The sequence below is a fragment of the Sorex araneus genome, chromosome 4 (assembly GCF_027595985.1).
Source record: "Sorex araneus isolate mSorAra2 chromosome 4, mSorAra2.pri, whole genome shotgun sequence".
In the NCBI taxonomy this organism is placed as follows: Eukaryota; Metazoa; Chordata; class Mammalia; order Eulipotyphla; family Soricidae; genus Sorex; species Sorex araneus.
Window position 1 is genome coordinate 89,504,247 of NC_073305.1, and position 26,492 is coordinate 89,530,738.

General features: G+C 41.3%; 1 protein-coding gene across 6 annotated transcripts in view; it reads left to right on the top strand.

The window, feature by feature from the left end:
• BEND6 (BEN domain containing 6) overlaps positions 1–22,810 on the top strand; it is a 56,249-nt gene extending 33,439 nt beyond the window's left edge. For 5 of the 6 annotated variants that reach the window (XM_055134260.1, XM_055134262.1, XM_055134259.1 and 2 more), the window contains exons 4-7: positions 2,962–3,182; positions 4,838–5,030; positions 6,083–6,219; positions 20,334–22,810. In XM_055134260.1, the coding sequence (XP_054990235.1) occupies positions 2,962–3,182; positions 4,838–5,030; positions 6,083–6,210 (542 nt within the window). In that variant the 3' untranslated portion in view covers positions 6,211–6,219; positions 20,334–22,810. Of the gene's footprint in view, positions 1–2,310; positions 2,394–2,961; positions 3,183–4,837; positions 5,031–6,082; positions 6,220–20,333 lie in introns of those variants that run through there. The other variant, XM_055134264.1, reaches the window with a different exon arrangement.
• The last annotated feature ends 3,682 nt before the right edge of the window (positions 22,811–26,492 follow it).

The window sequence follows — 26,492 nt, forward strand, 5'->3', positions numbered from 1 at the left end:
AGATCCTAACAAGAATAGTAAGTCTTTTGCTGAAATATTGAAGGCAATCAAAGTGGTAGCCATCTCTCTAGACTGAACTAAGCTATATCCCCACGCCGGCTGAGAAGAAATATCCCTCTTTCTCGGGAAGAAACGCGGCGTGGCGTTAACCATAGTGTGATGTCCATTAAGCAAACAGACCTGGTGGCGTGGGAATGGGATATAAGGGGAAAAATTATGTACATGGAACAGCGGGATGCTGGTGGAATCTCGAGCCGGAGCCGATACCAGCGCAATACCTTTGATTCCAGAAACTGCTTGCAGCCACTCTACTAGACTATCAACTAAGCCAGAGCCCCACGCCGGCTGATGACGGGAAAAAACCATCTTTTTCGGTTTTTTTCCTTTTGTCAGGCAGCGTGGCGATTACTAAACAGGCGTGAACGGTGGCGCGGGGCAATCGGGGGAAAAGAAAAGTTATGTAACAAACAGCGGGACTTAATATCTCTATATTCTTAGCAATGGAGAACTATCAAATGCTTCCTTGGCAATAGGACTGTCTTTTTCTTTTTGGGGGGAAACCCCAGCAACGGTAGTGAGTTGTGTGTTGAAACATGGAATGTAATCGAGATAAAGCGTAAACGAAGTGAAACTTATCACTTACAAGGGTGGGGACTGGGGAGGTGGGAGGGGGCGGCAGGTATACTGGGGGGGGTTGGTGATGGAATATGGGCACTGGTGAAGGGAAGGGTGTTTGAGTATTGTATAACTGACATAATCCTGAGAACTACATAACCCTCCACATGGTGATTCAATAAAATTTAAAACAATAAATAAATAAAAACATTATAAAATTAAAAGAGAAATATCCCAAGAAAAACATTTTTTGGTGGAGAGGCCACACTGGCGATGCTCAGGATAAATACTGGCTCTTTGTTCAGGGACTACTCCTGACAGTGCTCAGGGGAATATGGGATACCAGGATCCAAATCTGGGTCAACCGCATGCAAGGCAAACAACCTACCCACTGTACTATCACTCCAGCTTATGATAAATAAAAAATTAAAATCCGGGCCAGAGAGATAGTGTAACAGATAAGAGACTTGCCTTGCATGCAACCAACCTGAGTTCTGTCCTAAGAACTGCATACAGTCCCCCAAGCACCATCAGGGGTGATCACTGAGCACAGATTCAGGAGTAAGCCCTGAGAGCAGCCAAGTGTGGTCAAAGAAACAGAAAAAAGCAGGGGCCAGAGAAATAGTACAGCAGATAAGGCACTTGCCTTGCATGCAGCTGACCTGGATTCAATCCCTGGCATCTCAATAAAGTCGTCTGAGTACTGCCAGGAGTAATTCCCAAGTGCAGAGCCAGAAATAACCCCTGAGCATTGCCGGGTGTGGCCCCAAAACAAACAAACAAACAAACACACAAAAGAAACAGTAAAAAGTGAACCAAAGAAGTTAAAAACATCCTTAGCATGTATGTAAGGGAGTAAATAATAATAACTAGAACATTATGCTTATGGTGCTGGAGGCATTCTAATAGACTTTTTAAAAATATTGAAATTTTTATAAAATAGAAAAGGCACTAATATTCCATGGGCTAATGATTTTCAGATGTTAAAAATAACCCATAAGCAAAACAATATAAAAAATTTCACAGGGCAGGAGCAATAGCACAGCTAGTAAGAGTAAGCCTTAAACACATCAGGTGTGGCCTCCAATGTAAAATTAGTAGTAAAATATAAGTTTTATTTTAAGAAGTGAATATTGTTATAAGTAAAGTGTTAATACTTGTTATTCATGGTTCTATAAAATTCCTTCATACATAATGGAAGTATTTAATCACTCATTAGTTATCCTCATCGGTATACTGAGGGTAATGATAAGACCTATTTCAGAGAGCTGGAATAAGGAGTAAATGAATGAGCCTTAGCAAAGGTCTTGGACTAGTGCCTTATCATAGAAGAAAAGCAAGATATTTGATGTTATTAAATGCTCCATAAATAATTGCTGACTGAGTAAGCACCCAACATGTGAGAGATGCTCAATAAATATCAGGAAAATAAAACATCTGTCATAAGTATATTTTCCTAATTTTCTACTGATAGGGCCAAAGATCTATTTATTTGAATGTGATATCAATATGCTGATTTTCAGTTCTTAAATAAAATCTATTCTAAAGATTATGGATCAATAATCTACTTAAGTCCCTAAGAAGTTTCTTTCCTTTCACCTGCCGACAGTCACTTCCCTCAACTATAACTGAGGAATTGAATTAGACAGGGTTCAAGGTGTCTTCCAACTCCAACAAAATGTTATTTGTCCTTAGGAAACAAACTAGATATAACAACAGAGAAGACCATTTTACATGGAAGCATGAAACCTTTGAATGTGTAAGTTTCTGTTTAAAAAGGAACAAAGAGAACATCCAGCTAATTATCAAAACTCATCTCTAACATGTGAAAGCAAAGATTTTTAATATGGCAATGCATTTCTATTAATTTGATAGAATTTGGCTCCTGGAAAATCACTCACAAAGGTCATAGAAAATTTATTTTAATTCATTAGAAATGGCTTGCTTTATCTTGTCACTTACACTGGACTAATGTGAGCGTAGACTCAATATCTCCAAAGAGATATTAATATCTCAATATCTCAAAGACATTAAGCACCTTCAGATAATATTAACAATTAGACAAAAAGCCTCAACTTTTGAAAACATTCATTTCAGCTGTGACGTAGTACATATACGTTTTAATTATAATAACCATATTTCATCTATGATGAAGCAATTATTTACTAAAAAATATATGCCAACTACTTTTCTCACCATGTTTGTTTTCTAAAGGCAGCAAGTATTCACTGTTCCACATATTTCTCTGCTCCACATATTTCTCTGCATAGACACACAAAAATGTATAGCCATTTTCCCTATAGTTAAAATAGTTGGTAAAATGTTACCCTTTCTTTGCCATTTTAGTGTTACCACAGGCAGTCACCCAGTTTGAAGAATTGGTTGGGATGGCAGAGACTCTCCTTAAGGGTGGAGGAACCATGTCTACGGCTGCATCCACCCTCTGGAGAGCAACCAACAACTCCTCCCCGGATTCCTTTGCCTCAACCTGCAGTAACTCTAATTCTAATTCCAGTTCACCAATTTCCTTGAAAGCTGAAGAAGAGCCTCCCACTGAGGAGAAGCAGGTTAGTGACAACAGCTGCCCTTTGGCTTCCTGGGTTATAGGTCAATCCAAAAAGTATAAAGAAGGATCACTGTTTGACCAGTAACTTCAGGTAATGCCAGTCAACTCACAATATCCTGATTTTATGAAACTATTTGGGGGATCCAAAGTGGTCATATAGTGGGTAGGGCATGCAGTCAACCTGAGTTCAATCCCTGGGACCCCGTACGGTCCCATGAGCTCCTCCGTAGTGATCTTTGAGTGCAGATCTAGGAGTAAGCCCTGAGCATTGCTGGGTGTGACCCCAAAACAAAATAAAACAAATAAACTATTTTTTCATGTAGTATTTGTGATGGACTGGAGCGATAGCACAGCAGGTAGGGCGTTTGCCTTGCACGTGGATGACCCGGGTTCAATTCCTCCATCCCTCTTGGAGAGCCTGGCAAGCTACCTGTGGCATATTCGATATGCTAAAAACAATAACAAGTCTTACAATGGAGACGTTACTGGTGCCCACTTGAGCAAATCAATGAACAACAGGACAACAGTGCTGCAGTGCTATTTGTGAATCAAATATGCAGTACAGAAAACTAGTCAAGCAGTGAGGGAAGTTATTAAACTATTAAATTCTTAAACTAGTGGCAGAAGAATAACTATGCATTATGTTTTAGACAACTGCATCCTTGAGAAAAGGAAATGTCAGCCTGGGCATGCTGTCTAAATGCAGTCTTATTCTGACTTTCCCAGTTTCTCTAGCCAGGTATTAGCCTGATCAGGTATACAAAAGCAACTGCTGAGTACTAGCATTTAGAATAATTGACTCTTGGTATAGCAGTTTCCTACTGCTATGTAAATGAATTGCCATAATCTTAGTGTCTTTTCTTAGGACCAATTTGTCATCTCAGACTTCTGAAAGTCAGATGTGTGGTAAAATCAAGGTCTTCATAGGTTTGCTCCTCTCTGGGGTTCGCTAGGAGAGTCTGTTACCAACTCATTTGTGCGGTGTATGTATTCAGTTTTTTGTGGTCCTGGATGTGAGTTCCTGTTTTCTTGCTGACTATATACTGAAGATTAGTCCAACTGTTTTCCTTGGTTGATGTCCCTTTTCTGCCACCTTCAAATCCTGCCATGGCATTCAAATCTACCTTAACTTTCTCTCTGTCTCCCCCTTTCTCTTTTTTCTAACCTATTTTGCTGCCTCCCTCTTCTTCATTTAAGGACTCAGGTGATTAGATTGGGCCCACCTAGGTAATCCAGGCTAATCTCCCTGTCCCAAGGTATTTAACTTCAATCGTCTCTACAAAATTGTCCTTCCCTTATAAACTAATATAGTCACAGGAGCTAGGGATGCCATGTGTATAAATTCAGTGAGCCATTTTTCTGCCTACCTTATTTGGTGGGAAGTGTGGAGAATGGGACTCATCCTTAAAGCACCAAATCCAGGTGGCAGCAGAAGAGTTTGTATACACACTGGAACAGACCTCATGAATATTAGAAATTATCTCAAAGATAACATGACACTCTAACCCTTGAAATATAAGATAAAATAATAGCATCACCTTCAAGAATGTCAATTTCATTTTCTGGTATGTTTTTCAGCTCAGCAATACATTTTTTTCCAGACTTTATTCTCCTTTTATTTTTTCCAATTTTAGTTATTTTTTTTTTACTTTTCAGTTCAAGATTGAAAAATGGCAGATTGCCCGCTGTAACAAGAGCAAGCCTCAGAAGTTTATTAATGATTTAATGCAAGTACTTTACACTAATGAGTACATGGCCACACACAGCCTGACTGGAGCAAAATCTTCTACTTCGAGGGACAAGGCCGTAAAGCCAGCTATGAATCAGAATGAAGTTCAAGAAATCATAGGTGATACTATGATTGCAGTCACATGAATTTAAAATTATTTTCCATTAAATGTTGTTGTTGGGGCTGGAGCAATAACACAGCGAGCAGGGCGTTTGCCTTGCACGTGGCCGACCCAGGTTCAATCCCCAGCATCCCTTCTAGTCCCCTGAGCACTGCCAGGAGTAATTCCTGAGTGCAAAGCCAGGAGTAACCCCTGTGCATCACTGGGTGTGACCCAAAAAAAAAAGGAAAAAAATGTTTTTTTATAGAATGCGCTAAAACTTTTATTAAATATGGGAAATCCTGTAGAGGAACTTAACCCTCAGAGCAATGATTAAAATGAAAATAATTTTTTGTAATTAAAGTTTAGATTTGTAAAATTCTTGGCTTTAGTAAAAAAGTGTTTAATATCTTCGCAAATAAAGTTTTAGTAATAGCTTATATTTTCTTTTTTCCCTTAATTATATCCCTAATCCTGTTTAAAAATATATATATACAGATTAGGAGCTGGAGCGGGAACAACAGTTAGGGAATTTGCCTTGTTTCCTGGGCTCAATTCTTGGCATCCCATATGGTCCCTCCAGCACTGCTAGGAATAATTCCTGAGTGCAGAGTCAGTAGTAACCCCTCAGCATTGGTTGTGCCTATTCCCCCCAAAAAAATAATAAATTTAAATTAAAATACAGATGAATTTGATTTACTCTAATGGCCTTTAGTGAACTTCATTAAATATGATCATCTAGAAAAACATATGTTCTTGGTAAATATCCAACTAATTTTAGGAATTTCCTGTATCACAGAACCGAGGTGTTTCATCTTGATCCTGGGAAATAATAAAATTACACTTCTAAGCCAGGGGCGTTCAAGGAAAACAAGATTAAAGTTGAGTGGTAGCATAGGAAGACAAATATGTATGCTTCATTTATTACATAGATCTTTATCGCTTGCTTTACTTTTTAAAATCTGCCTATATACTCATTTATTTATATATGTCCCGGATATTCGTGCTGCTTTTTGCAAACTGGAAACAAAATTCACTGGTGTTTTGTGTGTGTGTTTGTTGTTTCTTACAGGAGTCACAAAGCAGCTATTTCCCAATACAGATGATGTTTCAATTAGGAGAATGATAGGACAAAAACTAAACAACTGTACCAAGAAGCCAAATCTAAGCAAAAATCTTAACTCTCAGGATATTAAATAGATCCTTTTGGTAAGCCTTTTAAATCTTCACAATTCCTTCATCATGGCAAGAAAATGTCACACTGTCTTTCATGGAATGCATTTTCTGAACCAGAAAACATTACCGCTCTGCAAAATGCTAGTGGGTATTTCCAGTGGATGAAGCGGAGCCGAGAGGGAAGGAATGATATTTGGGAAAAGCTGAGTTCTGTTAACAGGATTTCTCATGCCCAGAACTTTCAACTACTTGTATAGCCTTGTAATATGTCCCTGTGCACCAGGTATCTGCGAGGGGGGTAATGTCTTGCTGAGAAACTCTTTTTCTTTATAGATTTTATTTTCATAAGGTTGTTCACATTAATTGATTACATTCAATATTTCAACACCAATCCCACCACCCTTACACCTTCCCACCACCATTATTTCGAATTTTCCCACCAGCGTTCAAGCCTGCCTGCCATGGGCAGATGCTAGATCATTTATTTACTGTTGCTTATTATGACTACTATGAAAGTTCGCACTGCTGCAAAAGCGGCCGTGCACTTCTGGATTCTAAAATTGTAAGTGATTGGGGTCCAGAGACATCTCGGTAGGAAGCTAATCCGTTTTGGGATTCCTTTGGGAGTCTCTGGATCAAGGCCATTGCTGTGCTGACATGACGCCCGGAGAGAGATTGTGGGCGTGACAGCCAGGACCCCAAGCAGGTGGGGAGATGAGAAAGGACAGCCCACCTCTGTTTCTGCCATGTGAACTGGAGTCTTAGTCTCCGAACCCCGTGTACCCAGGTTTTGCTTCTGGAAGCTTGTGGCCATTGAGGTTTCATCTGAAGCGGACTGAGAGGGCACACCAGCTCCATCTGAGGTGCCCTGATGGAATTGGCTTGGTGGGGGAGTCTAGAGAGATCTCTGGCGAGCTGTTGTCTTCCGGGATTTACGGCTGTGTCTCTGAATCAAGGCTGTTGATACACTGAGATGCCCGAGAAGCTCTTTATTGCACAGAACATGTGTTTACTTTATGTGTGGGAGTAGGAAGGAGCCAGAGGAGGAACATGGCATTTGTCACATAACAACGTAAGAAGTGTTTCTCTGGAATGGGGAGTACAGACCGTGGGTCATCTTGAGGTGCATCAGTGGACTGGATGCATTTACAAGTAGAGTCAGTGGTTTGGCCTGTGTGTTGAGGCTTTCCTTCCCCCCCCCCTCGCCCCCTCCATCCTGATTCTGATTGTCTTTAAATCCTAACTCATTTGGCAGAGTTTGTGTTTGTTTGGTGAGCATTTGGGAGTTGGTTGGGGAATGGCCTCTCAGGGCCCTGTCCTGTTGATGCTTAGCCAGGCAACTCTGCCAGTGGTTCAATGCCAGCGCCTGAGGAGGACGGGGTACTGTTCAGGACTCACTGTCAGTGCTCAGTTGTTGGCTGGAAGGGGGTCTCTAAGGGCCACATTGGCTATGCTTAGGGGCCATTAGGCTGTATCCTGTGATGCCCAAAAGATCCTGTGGCACCAATGATCAAATCAGGGTTTCCCCGTGCAAAAGAGGAGACCTAACCTCTGTACTATGTCTCTGGCCCCCTTTTTTTTAATTTTTAAAATGTTTTTTTATTAATTTTATGTTATTAGTGAATCACCGTGAGACAAAGTTACAGACTTACTGGTTTTCATGCTTACGTTTCAGTCATACAATGATTGAGTGCCCATCCCTCCACCAGTGCCCATTTTCCACCACCAATGGTCCCAGCATTCCCCCACCACCCCCACCCTGTCCCCTTCACACCACCCTGCCTCTGTGGCAGGGCATTCCCATTTGCTCGCTCTCTCTTTTTGGGTGTTGTGGTTTGCTACAGAGGTATTAAGTAGGCATCTTGTTCGGTCTATAGTCTATTTTCAGCCTGTATCTCCTATCCCTAGTGGGCCCACCTAGCACCCTTTGCTTGGTGATCCCTTCTCTATCAGAGCTGCTTCTTCACCTAGCATGTGAGGTCAGCTTCCGAGCTGTGGAGTACTCCTCTTCATACTTACCTCTACTATTCTTGGGTGTTAGTTTCCCATTCTGTTACTTTATATTCCACAAACGAGTGAAATCTTTCTATGTTTGTCCCTCTCTTTCTGATTCATTTCACTTAACGTGATACTTTCCATGTTGATCCACCTATACGCAAATTTCATGACTTCATCTTTTCTAACAGCTGCGTAGTATTCCATTGTGAAGATATACCAAAGTTTCTTTAGCCAGTCATCTGTTCTTGGGCACTGGGTTTTTTTCCAGATTCTGGCTATTGTGAACACTGCTGCAATGAACATATAGGTGCAGATATCACAATTACTATACTTTTTTGCATCTCCGGGATATATTCCCAGAAGTGGTATTGCTGGGTCAAATGGGAGCTCTATTTCTAATTTTTTGAGAAGCGTCCATACTGTTTTCCAAAAGGGCTTAATCAGTTGGCATTCCCACCAGCAGTGAAGGAGAGTCCCTTTCTCCCCACATCCGAGCCAACACCGGTCATTTATGTTCTTTTGGATGTAGGCCAATCTCTGTGGTGTGAGATGGTATCTCATTGTTGTTTTGATCTGCATCTCCCTGATGATTAGTGATGAGGAGCATTTTTTCATGTGTCTTTTAGCCATTTGGATTTCTTCCTTGAGAAAGTTTCTGTTCATTTCATTGCCCCATTTTCTGATGGAGTTGGGTGTTTTCTTCTTGTGAAGTTTGACCAGTGCCTTGTAAATCCTTGATATCAACCCCTTATCCGAGGGGTATTGAGTGAATATCCTTTCCCATTCTGTAGACTGTCTTAGTATTCTGGTTGCTGTATCTTTTGAGGTACAGAAACTTCTCAGTTTAAGATAGTCCCATTTGTTTATCTCTGTTTCCACTTGCCTGGTCAGTGGCGAGTCCTTGTTGAAGATACCTGTAGCTTCAATGTCGTGGAGGGTTTTGTTGACCTTGTTTTCAATGTACCTTATGGATTCTGGTCTAATGTTGAGGTCTTTAATCCATTTTGATCTGACTTTTGTGCATGGTGTTAGGTATAAGTCTGAGCCCATTTTTCTGCATGTAGCTGTCCAGTGTTGCCAGCACCATTTGTTAAAGAGGGTTTCTTTGCTCTACTTTACATTTCTTGCTCCCTTATCAAAGATTAGATGATCATATATTTGAGGTTTTGTTTAAGGGTATTCTAACCTGTTCCATTGGTCTACTGCTCTGCCTTTGTTCCAGTACCATGAGTTTTAATTATTCCCACTTTGTAGTAGAGCTTGAGGTTGGGGAAGGTGATGCCCCCCATCTTCTTTTTCCCAAAAATTGCTTTAGCTATTTGTGGGGGTTTGTTGTTCCATATGAATTTTAGGAGTGTTTGGTCCACTTCCTTGAAGAATGTCCTGGGATCTTTACAGGGATCACATTGAATCTGTATGATGCTTTGGAAAGTATTGCCATTTTACAATGTTAATTCTCCTAATCCATGAACAGGGGATGTGCTTCCATTTCCTCGTATCCTCTTTTATTTCGTGAAGTAACATTTTGTAATTTTCTCTGTACAGGTCCTTAACCTCCTTAGTTAAGTTGATTCTGAGGTACTTGATTTTCTGAGGCATGATTGTGAACGTGGTTGCTTTTTTCATATCACTTTCTTCTCTCTCATTATTTGCATATAGGAAAGCCATGGACTTTTGGGTATTGATTTTATAGCCTGCGATTTTACTATACGAGTGTATTGTTTCAAGGAGTTTCTTGGTACAGGCTTTGGGGTTCTCTAAATATAATATCCTATCATCTGCGAATAGTGAGAGCTTGATTTCTTCCTTTCCTATCTGGATGCCCTTAATGTCTTTTTCTTGCCTAATCGCTATTGCAAGTACTTCCAGTACTATATTGAATAGAAGTGGTGAGAGTGGGCATTTTTGCCTTGTCCCTGATTTTAGAGGGAAGGCCCTTAGTTAGTCCCCACTGAGGATAATGCTTGCTATAGGCTTTTGGTAGATGACTTTGACTATATTGAGGAAGTTCCCGTCTTTGCCCATTTTAGTGAGCGTTTTCATCATGAATGAGTGCTGGATCTTGTCAAATGCTTTCTCTGCATCTATTGATATGACCATATGGTTTTTATCTTTTCTTTTGTTGATATGGTGGATTATGTTGATAGACTTCCGAATGTTGAACCATCCTTGCATCCCTGGGATGAATCCCACTTGGTCGTGGTGTATGACCTTTCTGATGAGTTGCTGGATTCTATTCACTAATATTTTGTTGAGGATCTTCTCATCCGTGTTCATCAGAGATATCGGTCTGTAGTTTTCTTTTTTTTTGTGGTGTGTCTGTTTGGTTTTGGTATTAGGGTGATACGTGCCTCATTGACAATGTTTGGGGGTGTTTCTGTTTCCTTGATTTCCTGGAAGTGTCTCTGGCTCCTTGATAAGAATTCTTTTTAAGATGTTTACCAAGAAAAATAATGACTCGGTTTTAGTCATTTCTGAAGGAAATACATTTTAGAGTCAGGCCCTCCGTAAACAAAACTTTGAACTGGAATTCTGTGTTGGCTTTAGCACTGTCCTGACCTTTTGTGCTTATCCTTCCCATTGTTTATCGTGGAATCTCTGTGGGAAAAAAACACTGTTATTGAATTTTTTTGTTGATTAATAGATACATAATGTAAAACATAAAAGCAAGGCAGGCCTATTACAGATTCCCTTATTTTAAAATTTATTTTTCCTGTTTTTTCTCTTTGGCTTAAGTTTGTTCTCGACATAACTTTAGTCTGCTTTGAGACTATTTTACTTGCCGTTTCATTTTACATTATGAATTGGGATATGAAACTGCATGCAATGTGGTAATTGCCTATGCCCACGCCCTCCCTACCTCTCACGGCTATCCCTGTTCTTCTTAAAGGTCCTCTGCAGTTTTATTAGACAACTAAGACCAGCACTGGTGAGAATCCACAAAAGCCTCTTTTCCTAAACTAAAACCAAAGCAAACCTAAGTGTGGCAGCTTTTGACTCATGCATACAGGGACAATGACCTGCTCTTCAAATGAGTTCATTGTGAGTCTGACAACTTGCCAGTTAGAAGTTCATTGCTTAAATAAACCCTTAGCACTTCTCCTTTTGATATGAGACTACTCAGTTACCCTGATGTATAGTGATCAAGTTTCCATTCTAAAAATTCCGTAACCAGATCTCCAAGTCACTGAACTATTTTGAAGCACCATTTTGTGTTTCAAAGTTCTGCATAGCATTCCAGCTTCTGCCTTTTTTAATATCTCAGACTGCTAAGTGTGAAGTGTTAAAGAAGTGAAAGTTAAAATGGGTTTATATTGGGGCTGGAGTGATAGTACAGTGGGTAAAGCATTTGCCTTGTATGTGGCCGATTCCGTATGGTCTCCCAAACCTGCCAGGAGCAATTACCGAGTGCAGAGCCAGGAGTATGTACTGTCCTGTCGGGTGTGGCTCAAAACTCAAAGCCAAAATGGGTTTATTTCAAATTTTGTGTACTTGCTGGAGTGATAGCACAGTGGGTAGGGCGTTTGCCTTGCACACAGCCGACCCGGGTTTGAGTCCTCCACCCCTCTCAGAGAGCCTGGCAAGCTACGAGAGTATCTTACCCACATGGGAGAGCCTGGCAAGCTACCCGTGGTGTATTTGATATGCCAAAAACAGTAGCAAGTCTCACAATGGAGACATTACTGGTGCCCGCTGGAGCAAATCGATGAGCAACAGGATGACAGTGACAGTGATAGTGTACTTGCTAGTAGTGGCCCTGTAGCACTGTCATAGCACTATTGTCTTGTTGTTCATCGATTTTGCTCCAGTGGGCACCAGTAACATCTCCATTGTAAGACTTGTTGTTACCATTTGGGGCATATCCAACACACCACGGGCAGCTTGCCAGGCTCTGCCATTCGGCGGATGCTCTCAGTAGCTTGCCAGCTCTCCGAGAGGGGCAAAGGAATCAAACCCAGGTCAGCCGCGTGCAAGGCAAACGCCCTACCCGCTGTGCTATCGCTCCAGTCCTATAGTAACATTATTAAGTAACTTGACTATTTCAGTAATTTAGATTGAGAAAAGATAAAGGCTTTTGCAATGAAAATAGATTTTGATGCCATCTGAACCGGAGCCTGGCTTTGACATTTCTTTGACAGTGCTTTGAAAATTTGAAAGTTTTTTTGAAAAATTTCTTTGGGGTTTCTTTGAAAGTACTTTGGAAGTTGATTGAAATTTCATATATTTTGAATAAAAGTACTGAGAAAAAAATGTACTGGGGTAAAAGTTCATGCAAAACCCTTTGTAGGGCCAGAGAGATCCAACAGCGGGTAGGGCGCTTGCCTTGCCTGCGTGGATCAGAGTTCCATCCCCCAGAGCTGCATTATGATCCTTCAGGCCCCTCTAGGACTTAGGAGTGAGAAGGGAGCACAGAGATAGGAGTGAGGCCTGAGCAAAGCCAGGTGTGGGCCCAAAACAGACGAAAACGGTCTTCATGTCTGGTGGGACAGTCAGATACATCGCCATCTAGTGGAGTATTTCTGCATTTTTCTCTCCTACTTCGGGCAACTGGTACCCAGATATTCAACTCACGCAAGTTTTTTTGGGGAAAATAATTCTGTTTGTAAGGCAAAAAGTATCGCAACACCAAGCAGACTTTAACAAAATCTGTTCCTCTGAGAAACTAGACATCCACCACTTCAGGAATGTCGTAAGTGGCTTTTATTTTAAGGGACAGTCATTTTCCCAACTAAGAACTATCACTGCAGCTGATATAAAATTCTGAAGATGTCTGCAGTTTACCCATTGCAAAGAACTTAATATTGCCAATAATTCTGGTCTCTCTCCTTTCAACTTTTTTATTTTTTTGCGTTTCTCTTAAAGGAGCTGAACAAATTGTATTTTTAACAACTATAGCATATTAAATAGTCATCTCTCTGGCATCCCACTAAGAGGAATAAGTGGCAAATCTTCTGAAATTTCCAAAGCTGCCTCAGTATATACATACTCTCTTACAATATTCATATACTCACTGTCACTGTCACTGTCATCGATTTGCTCGAGCACCAGTAACGTCTCCTTGAGAGACTTGTTGTTATTGTTTTTGGTATATTGAATATGCCACGGGGAGCCTGCCAGGCTCTGCCTTGCGGGTGAGATACTCTCGGTACCTTGCTGGGCTCTCCGAGAGGGGCGGAGGAACCTAACCTGGGTCAGTGCGTGCAAGGCAAACGCCCTACCCGCTGTGCTATCACTCCAGTCCTATTCATATACTCATATTAAAATATTAAGATGATCTAATACAGGAGCTTGACAGATAGGGCAGCACATAGGGCGCTTGCATTATACAGGGCCAATCTGGGTTCTATCTCATATGGTCATCCCATATGGTCTCCTGACATCCCATATGGTCCCCGACCTCTGCCAGGAATGATCCTTGAGCCAGGAGTAAGCCCTAAGCACTGGGCTGGATGTGCCGGATGTGGCCTAAAAATGAAACAAAAAGCCCTAATACAGTGGTGCTCAAATTGGTTGAGAGGAATTTTGTCCCCTTTCTTTATCTTTAACTAGTTTTGGTTGTCATAACTGGGTGGTAGTACTGACATCTAGTGGACAGAAACAGGGATGCTACTGAAAATCCTAAATGCTTAGGCCAGACCCTCCCACCACCCACAAAGAATTACCCAGCTCCAAATGGCACTTATGACAAAGTCGAGAAACTCTGGTCTAATATAATGTGCTTATGGTGATTATGAAACTAAGTCTAAAGAGATTTAATGAATGGCCAAGATCAACCAGGTACCATCCAGTAACATATGTATAAGTAGCATATGGTTTTTGTATTTTTTCTTATATTGGTCATGCATTGTGTAAAAAAACAAAACTAATAGAAAATGGAGAGAGAGATGTTTTTAGGAAACACACATGCAACTGTGGAAACTAAGAAACCTGAAATCACAAGGCTTGGAGCCGACTGGAGACCCTGGAAAGCGTTTTGGATGCAAAAACCATCTGGAGGCAGAATTTCTTCTTCAGGGACTTTTCTTAAGGTCTTCAGTGTGTTGAATGGGAACCACCCACATAATGGAATGTAATATGCTTCACCAAAAATCTACTGATTTAAATCTCATTTTTAAATCTAATTTAATTTTTTAATGTATCACTGTGAGGTACAGTTACAGACTTATAAACTTTTGTGCTTATGTTTCAGTCATACAATAATTGAGTACCCATTCCTCCATCAGTGCCCATTCTCCACCATCAATAATCTCAGTAACCCTCCCCCCACCCCACAACACCCCCCCCACAACCCTCTCTGTGGCAGGTGCATTCCCTTTTGCTCTCTCTCTCCTGGGTGTTGTGGTTTGCAATACCGGTATTAAGTGGCCATCACGTTCGGCCTATAGTCTGTCTACTTTCAGCACACATCTCCCATCCCAAGAGGACTCTCCAAGCATTCTTTACTTGGTGGTCCCTTCTCTATCTGAGCTGCCTTTTCCCCCAGCATGTGAGGCCGGCTCCCTAGCCATGAAGCAATCCTCCTGGTCCTTATCTCTACTATGTTAGTAGTAGTTATGGTGTTAGTCTTCCATTCTGTTACTTTATATTCTACAAATGAGTGCAATCTTTCTATGTCTGTCCCTCTCTTTCTGACTCATTTCACTTAACATGATACTTTCCATGTTGATCCACTTATATGCAAATTTCATTACTTCATCTTTCCTAATAGCTTCATAGTATTCCATTGTGCAGATGTACCAAAGTTTCTTAAACCAGTCATCTGTTCTCGGGCACTGGGATTTTTTCCAGATTCTGGATACTGTAAACAGTGCTGCAATGAACATGCAAGTGCAGATGTAATTTCTACTATACTTTTTTTGCTTCTCTGAGATATATTCCTAAAAGTGGTATTGCTGGGTCAAATGAGAGCTCAATTTCTAATTTTTTTAGAAACGTCCATGCTGTTTTCCAAAAGGGCTGAACCAGTCAGCATGCCCAGTCAGCAGTGAAGAAGAGTCCCTTTCTCCCCACATCCATGCCAACACCAGATGCTTTTGTTCTTTTGGATGTGGGCCAGTCTCTGTGGTGTGAGATGATAACTCACTGTTGTTTTGATCTGCATCTCCCTGATGATTAGTGATGAAGAGCATTTTTTCATGTGCCTTTTGGCCATTCGGATTTCTTTTTTGAGAAAGTTTCTGTTCATTTCATTGCCCCATTTTCTGATGGGGGTGGGTGTTTTCTTCTTGTAGAGTTCAACCAGTGCCTTGTATATCCTTGATATCAACCCCTTATCTGATGGGTATTGGGTGAATATCCTTTCCAATTCTGTAGACTGTCTTTGTATTCTGGTCACTTTTTTTTTCTTTTGAGCTACAGAAGCTTTTTAGTTTAAGGGAGTCCCATTTGTTTATCTCTGTTTCCACTTGCTTGGCCAGTGGCGTGTCATCTTTGAAGATACCTTCAATGTCCTAAAGGGTTTTGCCGATCTTGTCTTCAGGGTACCTGATGAATTCTGGTCTGATGTTGAGGTCTTTAATCCATTTTGATCTGACTTTTGTGCATGGTGTTAGGTAGAGGTCTGAGCCCCCCCCTTTTTTTTCATATAGCTGTCCAGTTTTGCCAGCACCATTTGTTAAAGATGTTTTCCTTGCTCCACTTCACATTTCTTGATCCCTTATCAAAGATTAGATGATCATATATTTGAGGGTGTGTGTAAGGATATTCAATCCTGTTCCATGGATCTGCAGCTCTGCCTTTGTTCCAGTACCATGCTGTTTTAATTATTCCCACTTTGTCATAGAGCTTGAGGTTGGGAAGGTGATGCTCCCATCTTCTTTTTCCCAAGAATTGCTTTAGCTATTCATGGGGGTTTGTTGTTCCATATGAATTTCAGGAGTGTTTGATCCATTTCTTTGAAGAATTTAATAGATATCCTTATAGGAATCGTATTGAATCGTATAATGCTTTGGAGAATATTGCTATTTTGACATTTGCCATTTTCCCAATCCATGAGCAGGAGATATGTTTCCATTTCCTCGTGTCCTCTTTTATTTTGTGAAGTAGCATTTTGTAGTTTTCTTTGTACAGGTCCTTTACCTCCTTAGTTAAGCTGATTCCAAGGTGCTTGATTTTCTGAGGCATGTTTGTGAACGATATTCAGGATTCAGAGGCATGATTGGCTGGAGCACAGCAGGGAGGGCATTTGGCTTGCCTGCGGCCGACCCAGGTTCGATTCCTTCGTCCCTCTCGGAGAGCCTCCGGGAGTATCTCGCCCGCAAGGCAGAACCTGGCAAGCTACTCATGGCGTATTTGATATGCCAAAAACAGTAACAAAAAGTCTCACAATGGAGACGTTACTAGTGCCCGCTCTAGCAAATTGATGAGCAACAGGATGACAGTGACAGTGACAGTGATTATTGTGAATGGGATTGCTTTTCTTATGTCACTTTCTTCTCTCTCGTTATTTGCATATAGAAAAGCCATGGACTTTTGGGTAATGATTTTATAGCCTGCGACTTTACTATGCAAGTCTATTGTTTCTAGGAGCTTCTTGGTAGAGGCTTTAGGGTTCTCTAAATATAGTATCATATCATCTGCAAATAGTGAGAGCTTGCAAATCTCATTTTTTAAAAAGAAAAAAAGTAAGTGTGCAACATCTTCAAAGCAACATCTGGACTGATGTATAAGAAAGTCCTATTATATTTACTTTTGAGCTACACCCAGTTATGCTCAGAAAGCATCAGTGATCTGGGTATTGAATAGGGTTAAGTGCCTTGACTCCTGTACTATCTACCTACTGATAACTCTGTGACCTTTTGAAAGTTACTTAATTTCTCCAAATTTAAATAAACTTAAACAAGCATAATAATACTATCTCCCTCAGCAATAGAACCAAGATTTATGGAACCAGAAATTTAATAGAATTTGGAAGACCCACTATATGAAAATTGATGGCTATATAATAAATTGGGCTGGAGCGATAGCACAGCGGTTGGGCGTTCGCCTTTCACGCAGCCGACCCGAGTTCGATTCTTCCACCCCTCTCGGAGAGCCTGGCAAGCTACCAAGAGTATGGAGCCCGCACGGCAGAGCCTGGCAAGCTACCCGTGCGTAGTGGATATGCCAAAAACAGTAACAATAAGTCTCTCAATGAGAGACGTTACTGGTGCCTGCTCGAACAAATTGATGAGCAATGGGATATAATAAATTATAATTATATTAATTTAGAATAAATCATGAATTATTAACTGCTCCATAATGCTATTATCCTACTTTTGGAAAGATTACATACATGTGTTTACCTCTTTATTTGACAATAACTGTTTACTGTATTTTTTCTTTTTTCTACTTTTTCTTTTCTACTATTTTTTTCTCTCTCTTCCCAAATTATGTTCCTTTTTTTCTTATTATTTTGTTCTTTTCCTTATTTTTGTTTTCAGTTCTGAGGCTCAAACCCAGGGACTCTCTCCCTCTGCATGCTGCTGACCCAGTGTTCAAACTCTAGCTCCACAAATGATCCCCGCAGTACCATCAGAAGTGACCCTGAGGCTGGAGCGAAAGCACAGTGGGTAGGGCATTTGCCTTGCACTCAGCTGACCCGAGCATCCCATATGGTCCCCCGAGCACCGCCAGGAGTAATTCCTGAGTGCAGAGCCAAAAATAACCCCTGTGCATCTCCAGGTGTGACCCAAAAAGCAAAAAAAAAAAAATTTTTTTAAAGAAAAAAGGAAAGAAAGAAATGACCCCTAAGAACAGAGACAGTACTAAGTCCTGCACACGTCTAGGTCACCCGCCCCCCAAAAAAAAAACCTCACAACCTGAGGGCCTCACACATGCAAAGCAAGTGCTCTCCTACTGAGCCTTATCTCCAGACATAATCACGGTATTACTGTATCACTGTCATTCCATTGCTCAACAATTTTGCTCGAGCGGGCACCAGTAATGTCTCCATTGTGAGACTTGTTGTTACTGTTTTTGGCATATTGAATACGCCAAGGGTAGTTTGCCAGACTCTGCCTCGAGGGCAGGATACTCTCGGTAGCTTGCCGGGCTCTCCAAGAGGGACAGAGGAATAGAATCCCGGTGGCCGAGTGCAAGGCAAACACCCTACCCGCTGTGCTATCGCTCCTGCCCATAATAGCCGTGGCTATTGCAGAAAGAATAGAGAAACTATTTCTGTTTTTCTTTGGCATGGTTTTTGGGAAATTTCGTTGTTTCTTTGCTAGTTGATAATTCACTGAGGTCACTCTCAAATTTTTAACTCTTAAGAATATAATGTAACTTTTAGTATTATCAGATTTGGACAAAACTTACTGAATTTATTTTATTTATTTATTTATTTTTTGATATTTGGGTCACACCCGGCAATGCACAGGGGTTACTCCTGGCTCCGCACTCAGGAATTACTCCTGGCGGTACTCAGGGGACCATATGGGATGCTGGGAATCGAACCCGGGTCGGCTGCGTGCAAGGCAAATGCCCTACCCGCTGTGCTATCGCTCCAGCCGCTGAATTTATTTTTTAAGTGCTATAAAGTTTCATATTAGTTATGTGTATATATAACTTTTATATGTTATATATATTTTGTGGAAGAGATTGCAAAACATACCTCAAAAAAGCATCTTATACAATCCTTAATAAAAGCTCAGAAATGCCCACTGTTGCTCTATAGTTATAACTGAAGAAGAAAATATGAATGATGGGAAGTTATAATGGGGAAAGAGCGATCTTGACAGATTGTGGCTGAAATAACTAATTGCGGTAAATTTTAAAAAATCATAAGTAAGATATTCTGAAGATTTTTCTGGAATCCATATTTTTTGGAAGGTACCCATGCAAGTAAATTCTACTGTCTTCATTCTGTCACTGACCAAGCTCATTTGGCTATTTTTCATCTGGGGGAGGCAGGGAACTCGGGGACTTTCCAAGCAGTGTCAAGCTCGAAGTTTTGTGCAAGGGCCTGGGGATGTGGTTGGCGAGGAACTTCCAGGGCCACACCCCATCATTCACCACACAAGCCCACGGCCATGCTGTGCTGGGGACTGAACCTGAATAGGGTGTGTGCAAGTCAAGTGCCTGATCTATGAACTGTCTCTCTGGCCCTGCTTCATTTGGCTTTTCTCGGTCTGAAAGGAGGAAAGCATAGGAGAAGGAACTGCTTGAACATAAAACTATTATCGAGAGGTACTGAAAATGTCAAGCGGGAGAGGAGAGGAGAGCAGGCTGGGCGCTTGCCTGTCACTCAGCCAGCCCATCTCCAGCACCTCATCTAGTCCCCTAAAGGCACCACAAGAAGTGATCCCTGAGCACAGAGCAAGAGTAAACCCTGTGCACCACAGATATGCCCCCCAAAACAAAAACACAAATGGAATTGTTGATTATTTTTAAGACGGCTAATGGGTATGTAGCATCGTTTGTTAGATGTTAGAGTTTTTACATTTTAAAAAGATTTTTGAAGTCATTTGAGATAAGAATATTAGGGGCTGGAGCGATAGCACAGCGGGTAGGGTGTTTGCCTTGCACGCAGCCAACATGGGTTCGATTCCCAGCATCCCATATGGTTCCTCAAGCACCGCCAGGAGTAATTCCTGAATGAGGAGCCAGGAGTAACCCGGGTGCATCACCAGGTGTGACCCAAAAAGCAAAAAAAGGGGAAAAAAAGAATAAATATTAAAGGAGAGAGCTTAGTAGTACAGTGGGTAAGGTCGATCCAGGTTCAATCCCCAGCACCCAAATGGTCCCCAAACTCCACCACAAGTGGTCCCTGAGCAACATTGAGTGTGGCCCCAAAGCAAAACAAAAAAACAATGAATGTTAAGTATTGTAACTTATCTGTGTTGGAAGTCCTCTAAGTAGAATCTAAAATAATTCCCAAATTGATTCCATTTCTTGCTAACATATTATTTTTTAAACCAAAAATCATAGGGGCCAGAAAGATAGCGCAGTTAAGGGGATTGATCTCCCAAGAACCCCATATGGTCCCACAAGCACCACCAGGATTAATTCCTAAGTGCAGAGCCAGGAGTAATCCATGAGCAACGCCAGGTGTGACCCAGAACAAAAACCAAACTAATAAAAATTATAGTAGACACCAAACTTGTATAGTTTTTTTAAATACTATAAAACCTCTGTTAATTTGCTCTATTTCTTAAAATTTGTTTTTTTAGGTTTGATAGATAGTTGAAGCAAAACAGCCTCTGTTTGAAGTCTGGCAGTGGATTTTGTGGGAGAATCTGCAACCTCCTTGGCAGTGAACAGAGACAAAATGACAAGCCGTGAGACATCTGTTTGGTGGCTGGGTGCTCCTGATGGAACAAGCTTGCTGAAGAAACTGCATGTAGATTCTACCCTAAATACCAGTGATGCATCGAACCAGAGACATTTTAGCTGTCAAATAAGCATGAAGAATGGTTTCTTTGGAAATACGCATTTCTCATCCCAAAAGGCTTCTCTACAAAGCTAGTTAACAAGATAGAGCTTTTTTATCATAGCAACAGAAATCCCAGCCCATGAGACTTCTGATCATTCTTATCAGTCATTATCTAATTATTATTGCCAATGACTTCCCATAGTGATTTATGGATTTTTAGGAAAACAACTGTTTGGGAAAGTAAACAGTGAAATAGGAAACGTTCACAAAAGTGTGAGTGACAAAGCCAGCCTAAAATCTGATAACCCCATGTAGCCAAGGAATAATATTCTAGCAATAAAAATTAGGAGTTTTTTCTGTTACCTGAAACTGAATTAACTAAGCATCTGAGGGCGTAAGAACAGCAAGATCTCTTTGTTAATATTAAACTATTCTACTACACTCCTAAAAAAATGAATAAAGCCAAGTTTTTGTTATTGTGAAGAGAATCCATTAACTTTCCCCAACAAATATTGTTATTTATTCATTTATATACTTCTAACTTTTTACTGATCAAAGTATACTAAACATAGATATGTAATATAAAACATCAATATCATTTAAAACATCCTGCATAAGATAGACTATCCTCTGTAGTTGGTTGTATTGTTTATAACTTAGTTTTAACTGGTTTTAGTTCACAGTAGCAGAAGAAAAAAAAGATAAAATCATATGGGTTTGAGAAAATTGCCATTTTGTAATGAATTAAAGAGAAAACATTTTATCAAGAGACTTCAGTTGGTGATGCTATAATACCAAGCCATTCTTCTTCAGGGTGTAAGGAACCATTCAAGTTTGGCAAAGAAAATATACACAATGGTTAGAAAATTCAGTACTGTAGACCCAGGGAACTGTCCATAAATGTTGCTTGATAACAAAGTGATTGTACAAAATAAGGATTAATTCTTAAGGAAATAATTTACATTAACATTTACTACTTTTACTGAACTACAAATACATCCATTAAAAGCATAAAAAGCATTTTCTTGTTTCTTTGTTAATAAAATTCAAGGGGGGTTGTTTTCTAGACCGCAGTCTTTTTCACCTTCACATTGAGGTTTTAGGTAATGATTTTTTTTTTTTTTTTTTTTTGCTTTTTGGGTCACACCTGGCAATGCACAGGGATCATTCCTGGCTCATGCACTCAGGAATTACCCCTGGCGGTGCTCAGGGGACCATATGGGATGCTGGGATTCGAACCCGGGTCGGCCGCGTGCAAGGCAAACGCCCTACCCGCTGTGCTATCACTCCAGCCCCTAGGTAATGATTTTAATGTGTGACTCTGACTTGTTTGTTTTGTAAATAATCACATCCAGGGAGGTGAAAATTACTATTGAGAAAGGTGAGTCTTACTAAAATGTTGCTTCCAGGGGTGGACAGGGCATTTGCTTTGCACACAGCCGATCCAGGTTCTATCCCTGGCATCCCTCCATATATAGTCAGTCCCCCTGAGCATGGCCAGGAGTGATCCCTGAGTGCCAAGCCATGAGTAAGCCCTGAGCATTGCCAGGTGTGACCAAAAGAAAGCAAAATAAATAAATAAATAAAAGTTATCTCACTTAAAAAAAAAACTACATGGTAACACGTTTGCCTCCTACATGTAAGTAAAATTGACTTTGCAAAACATTATTCAATTGAAAGATCCACAGTCCTTCTTAAAGTATTCTTCTGTGGACTTTTCTTAAAACATATTATTCAATTGTGACTTCTATGGTCCTTTCTTAAGGTACCTTCTTTAAAGAATTTTGAGATATGTTGATATTTTTATAGGTATTAGAACATATACCTTTTTAATAGAAAATACAGTTTCATGAATTCTAAATGAGTTATAAATTAAAAAGCAAATTCATTAGGACACCTAGAAGGCAATTGATATACACATATACTGTTATGTATGTATGTCAATACATATTTTATATATTCACATATATAAGAATTTTAAAGACCTAGTATTGACTATACCAGTAATGGTTCTAGTGGACTCTTTCAATAGGAATATAACTTTCTGGGGTGCGAAAGGACCTCCACAGTGGTGCTGGGGGCCACCAGAAGGGTTCAGAAGGTGAAGTGGGAGCTAAAATGAAACCTGGGCCTTGGATGCACCAGGGATATGAGACAGTACATTGAGCTATTGCCCTAGCCTTATGACCTTATGAATATTACTTGTTTTAATCACTTTTTCTCATTCTGAAAAGAAATCAATTACTTTATTAATACCAAATCAGTATAATTTTTTTAATTTAAATTTTATTGAATCACCATGTGGAGGGTTACATAGTTCTCAGGATTATGTCAGTTATACAATACTCAAACACCCTTCCCTTCACCCGTGCCCATATTCCATCACCAACCACCCCATTATACCTCCCGCCCCCTCCCACCCCCCCAGTCCCCGCCCTTGTAAGTGATAAGTTTCACTTCGTTTACACTTTATCTTGGTTGCAGTCCATGTTTCAACACATAATTCACTATTGTTGCTAGGGTTTCCCCCCAAAAAAGAGAAGACAGTCCCACTGTCAAGGAAGCATTTGATGGCTCTCCATTGCTGAGAATGTAGAGATATTAAGTCCCGCTGTTTGTTACATAACTTTTCTATTTTTTTCCTCCCTCGTCCCGCGCCACCGAGATCACGCCTGTTTAGTAATCACCACGCTGCCTGACAAAGGGAAAACAAACCAAAAGAGATGGTTATTTTTCGTCATCAGCCGGCGTGGGGCTCTGGCTTAGTTGATAGTCTGGTAGAATGTCTGCAAGCAGTTTCTGGAACCAAAAGTAATATGCTGGTATCGGCCCCGGCTCAAGATTCCACCAGCGTCCCGCTGTTCCAAGTACATAATAATTTATTCCCTTGTATCCGATTCCCACGCCACCAGGTCCGTGTCAGCTTAATGGACATCATACTATGGTTAACGCCATGCCGCGTTTCTTCCCGAGAAAGAAGGATATTTCTTCTCAGCCGGCGTGGGGATATGGCTTAGTTCAGTCTATAGAGATGGCTACCACTTTGGTGGCCTTCAATATTTCAGCAAAAGACTTACTATTCTTGTTAGGATTTCCCACCAAAGTCCGACCCGCTAAAAGGGAACCATTTCATATTGGTGATGATTAAATGACAATAGGTTGCGCGGCCATGGCAGTGGCCTCGCGGCTTTGAATTTCTGTATAAAGTCCAGGGAAAGTACAGCCAGAAATTACACGTCGCTACAAACTTTAACCCTATTATGGTCCCCCCAAAGTCCAACCCATTACAAAGGAACCATTTCATATTGCTGATGATTAGATGACATTAGGCTGCCGCGGCCGCGCGGTTTTGGGTTTCTATACAAAGTCCAGGGAAAATTCTGCCTAAAATTCTATCGCTACAATCTTTTACCCTTTAACAAAAAACTTAGTACTATTGTTTGGAGTTTCCCCCCACGTTAAGCCCTGCCAAAAAGGAACATTTACACGTTGCTGACAATCAAGAGATATTAGGTTTTGGATTTCTATATGAAGTCCAAGGAAAATTCTTTTGGTAATTGCATCACTCGCTGGCAGCGCCTGGGCCAGAAGCTCCCAGCACACAGTTTGGAGGCATTTTGGGGGTGCCGCTAGTGTCCAAAGTGGTTCAGTTGCCTCCGGGGTCGATCTCGCGCGGGGCCGCAAAGGAGCGTCCCCACATGGCTCTGTGCTTAAATGTCGGCCGGCACAGGGCGGATCCGGAAGTCCCGCCCATCGGCTATCCCGGGCTTCCTGTAGAGTCTAAAAACCGGCTATAGCCTCGCTGCGTTCAAAAAGAAAGAGTTGAGAGAGAAAAGAGCATACCCTGCCGGCAGCGCCTGGGCCAGAAGCTCCCAGCACACAGTTTGGAGGCATTTTGGGGGCGCCGCTCATGTCCAAAGTGGTTCAGTTGCCTCCAGGGTCGATCTCGCGCGGGGCCGCAAAGGCCAAATCAGTATAATTTTTTAAAAAATTACACTACCCACTAAACCAAGCTTCTCAATTACCAAATTGAAGTTAATTATACTTAGCACTTCCAATAAGCAAGTGAGAAATTGCACTACAAGTGTTCAAAAAGTTTTAACAATAAATACAAACTATGCTTAGCTCACATAGTAGTGGAAAAAAAATGATCAAAAGAGAATTGAAGGGAAGTAATCTATGTGTTTTTGTTAAGTCTAAGGTTAATAACACTTGTGGAGTGCCTCGTGTGTGGTGTGTGTGGCATTGAACAGAGGAGGAAGGCGCCCTTCCCCAGAGTCCAGTGCAAGAGATAGGCAGGTGACCGGCTGCTTCAGGAGACAGCCTGGGAGCCACACAGGTTCCTGGGCTGAATCTTATGAGGGTGTGTACATGAAGAGGGCTTTGTGGAAGAATTCGTGGGGATGACACTTAAATGAAGACATCAGCTTGCCCTCACAGTCAATGCAGGTTTAGCAATTTACAGAGATCTTCTCTCCAGTACTGAAATTAGTATACCTGGGGCAGAATCTCTTGTCCCAGCGCCTGGCTGTCTTCACCAGGGCCCTTGGAGGGGGTGGGTTGAGTTTCCCTCCCCACCTCGAGCAGAGCCCTGGCAGCCGCAGACCTCCGGACCCCAGCCACAGCCATGTTCAAGGCCCCTCTCTACACATTCGGACCGGCCTCACACATGAAGGAACCCAGGTGTGCAGGACCTGGGGCTGAGATCTCCAAGCCTAATCGGATCAGGACTGGGCCTCTTCCACCCAGAGCCCCCATTTTCCAGTAGTAGGCACCAGAAACTGCTTCTAGTGCCGAGTAATCCCATCAACAGCAAACATCCAGAGACTATAAAACCAAGCTCCTGGAAGCACAGCAGTTCGACCTCTTATAGCCTAGTTCTCCCTCTCAGAGAACCCGACGAGCTACCGAGAGTTTCCTGCCTGCATGGGAGAACCTGGCAAGCTCTCTGTGGCATATTCATATGCCAAAACCAGTAACATTGATGGGTCTCATTCCTGTGACCCTGAAAGAGCCTCCAATGTGGCACCATTGGGAAGGATGAGTAAAGAGAGGTTTCTAAAATCTCAGAGCTAGGACGAATGGAGATGTTACTGAGACCGCTCAAGAAAATTGACGATCATCAGGATGATGATGATGATGATGATGATATAAGAATTTAAAATGTAATTGAAGTAAAATCTTTTATAATAAGTAGCGAGAGGAATGCTTAATTTAAAAAAAATTATACTGACCATAGTCAGGGTATAGAAACAACATAGATGTTCAATAGTAGATGAATGGATCTAGAAGTTTTATACACAGACATTGTGGAATATTTCATGTCTGTGAGATAATACTACACATCTGTAAGAAAATATGAAATATTGCAGTTCACTCTAACATGGATGTTCTGTTAAGCAAAATAAGAGTAAGCACGACAAGGACTGGGTTATCTCATGCATTTGTAGTGTGTAGGAATAGTAAACAAGGGAATAGACAGTATTTAATGATGACAAACCCTTGGGCTTGGGTTTCAAAACAGATTAACAGATTACTAAACAGTGTGGGGGAGAGGACAAGGTGGGCGAGAGTGAAGAGGAAGACAAGAAGGGTCACCAAGTATGATCCCCTAAGACCACTGAAGTTTCCTGAGCTCCAGGAATAGCCTTGAGCGACCCAAACTGCCCCTCCAGAGTTGTTTGTTTTGGGGCCACACCTAGCTCTGTGCTCAGAGATAATTTCTAGCAGGGATAAAACCCAAATCAGAAATATGCAAGTGCTCTACCTATGTACTATCTCTGGTCTATGACCCGCCTCTGCCAATTTAATTTTGTTAATAAAATAAAATAAAGGGGGGGAAATGATACAAAGATTATTAAAATACCCAAGTTCACCCAAACTCAATGAGAACCACATGGGGGTTGGGGAGACAGTACAATGGATAAGGTACTTGCCTTGCATGCAGCTGACCTGG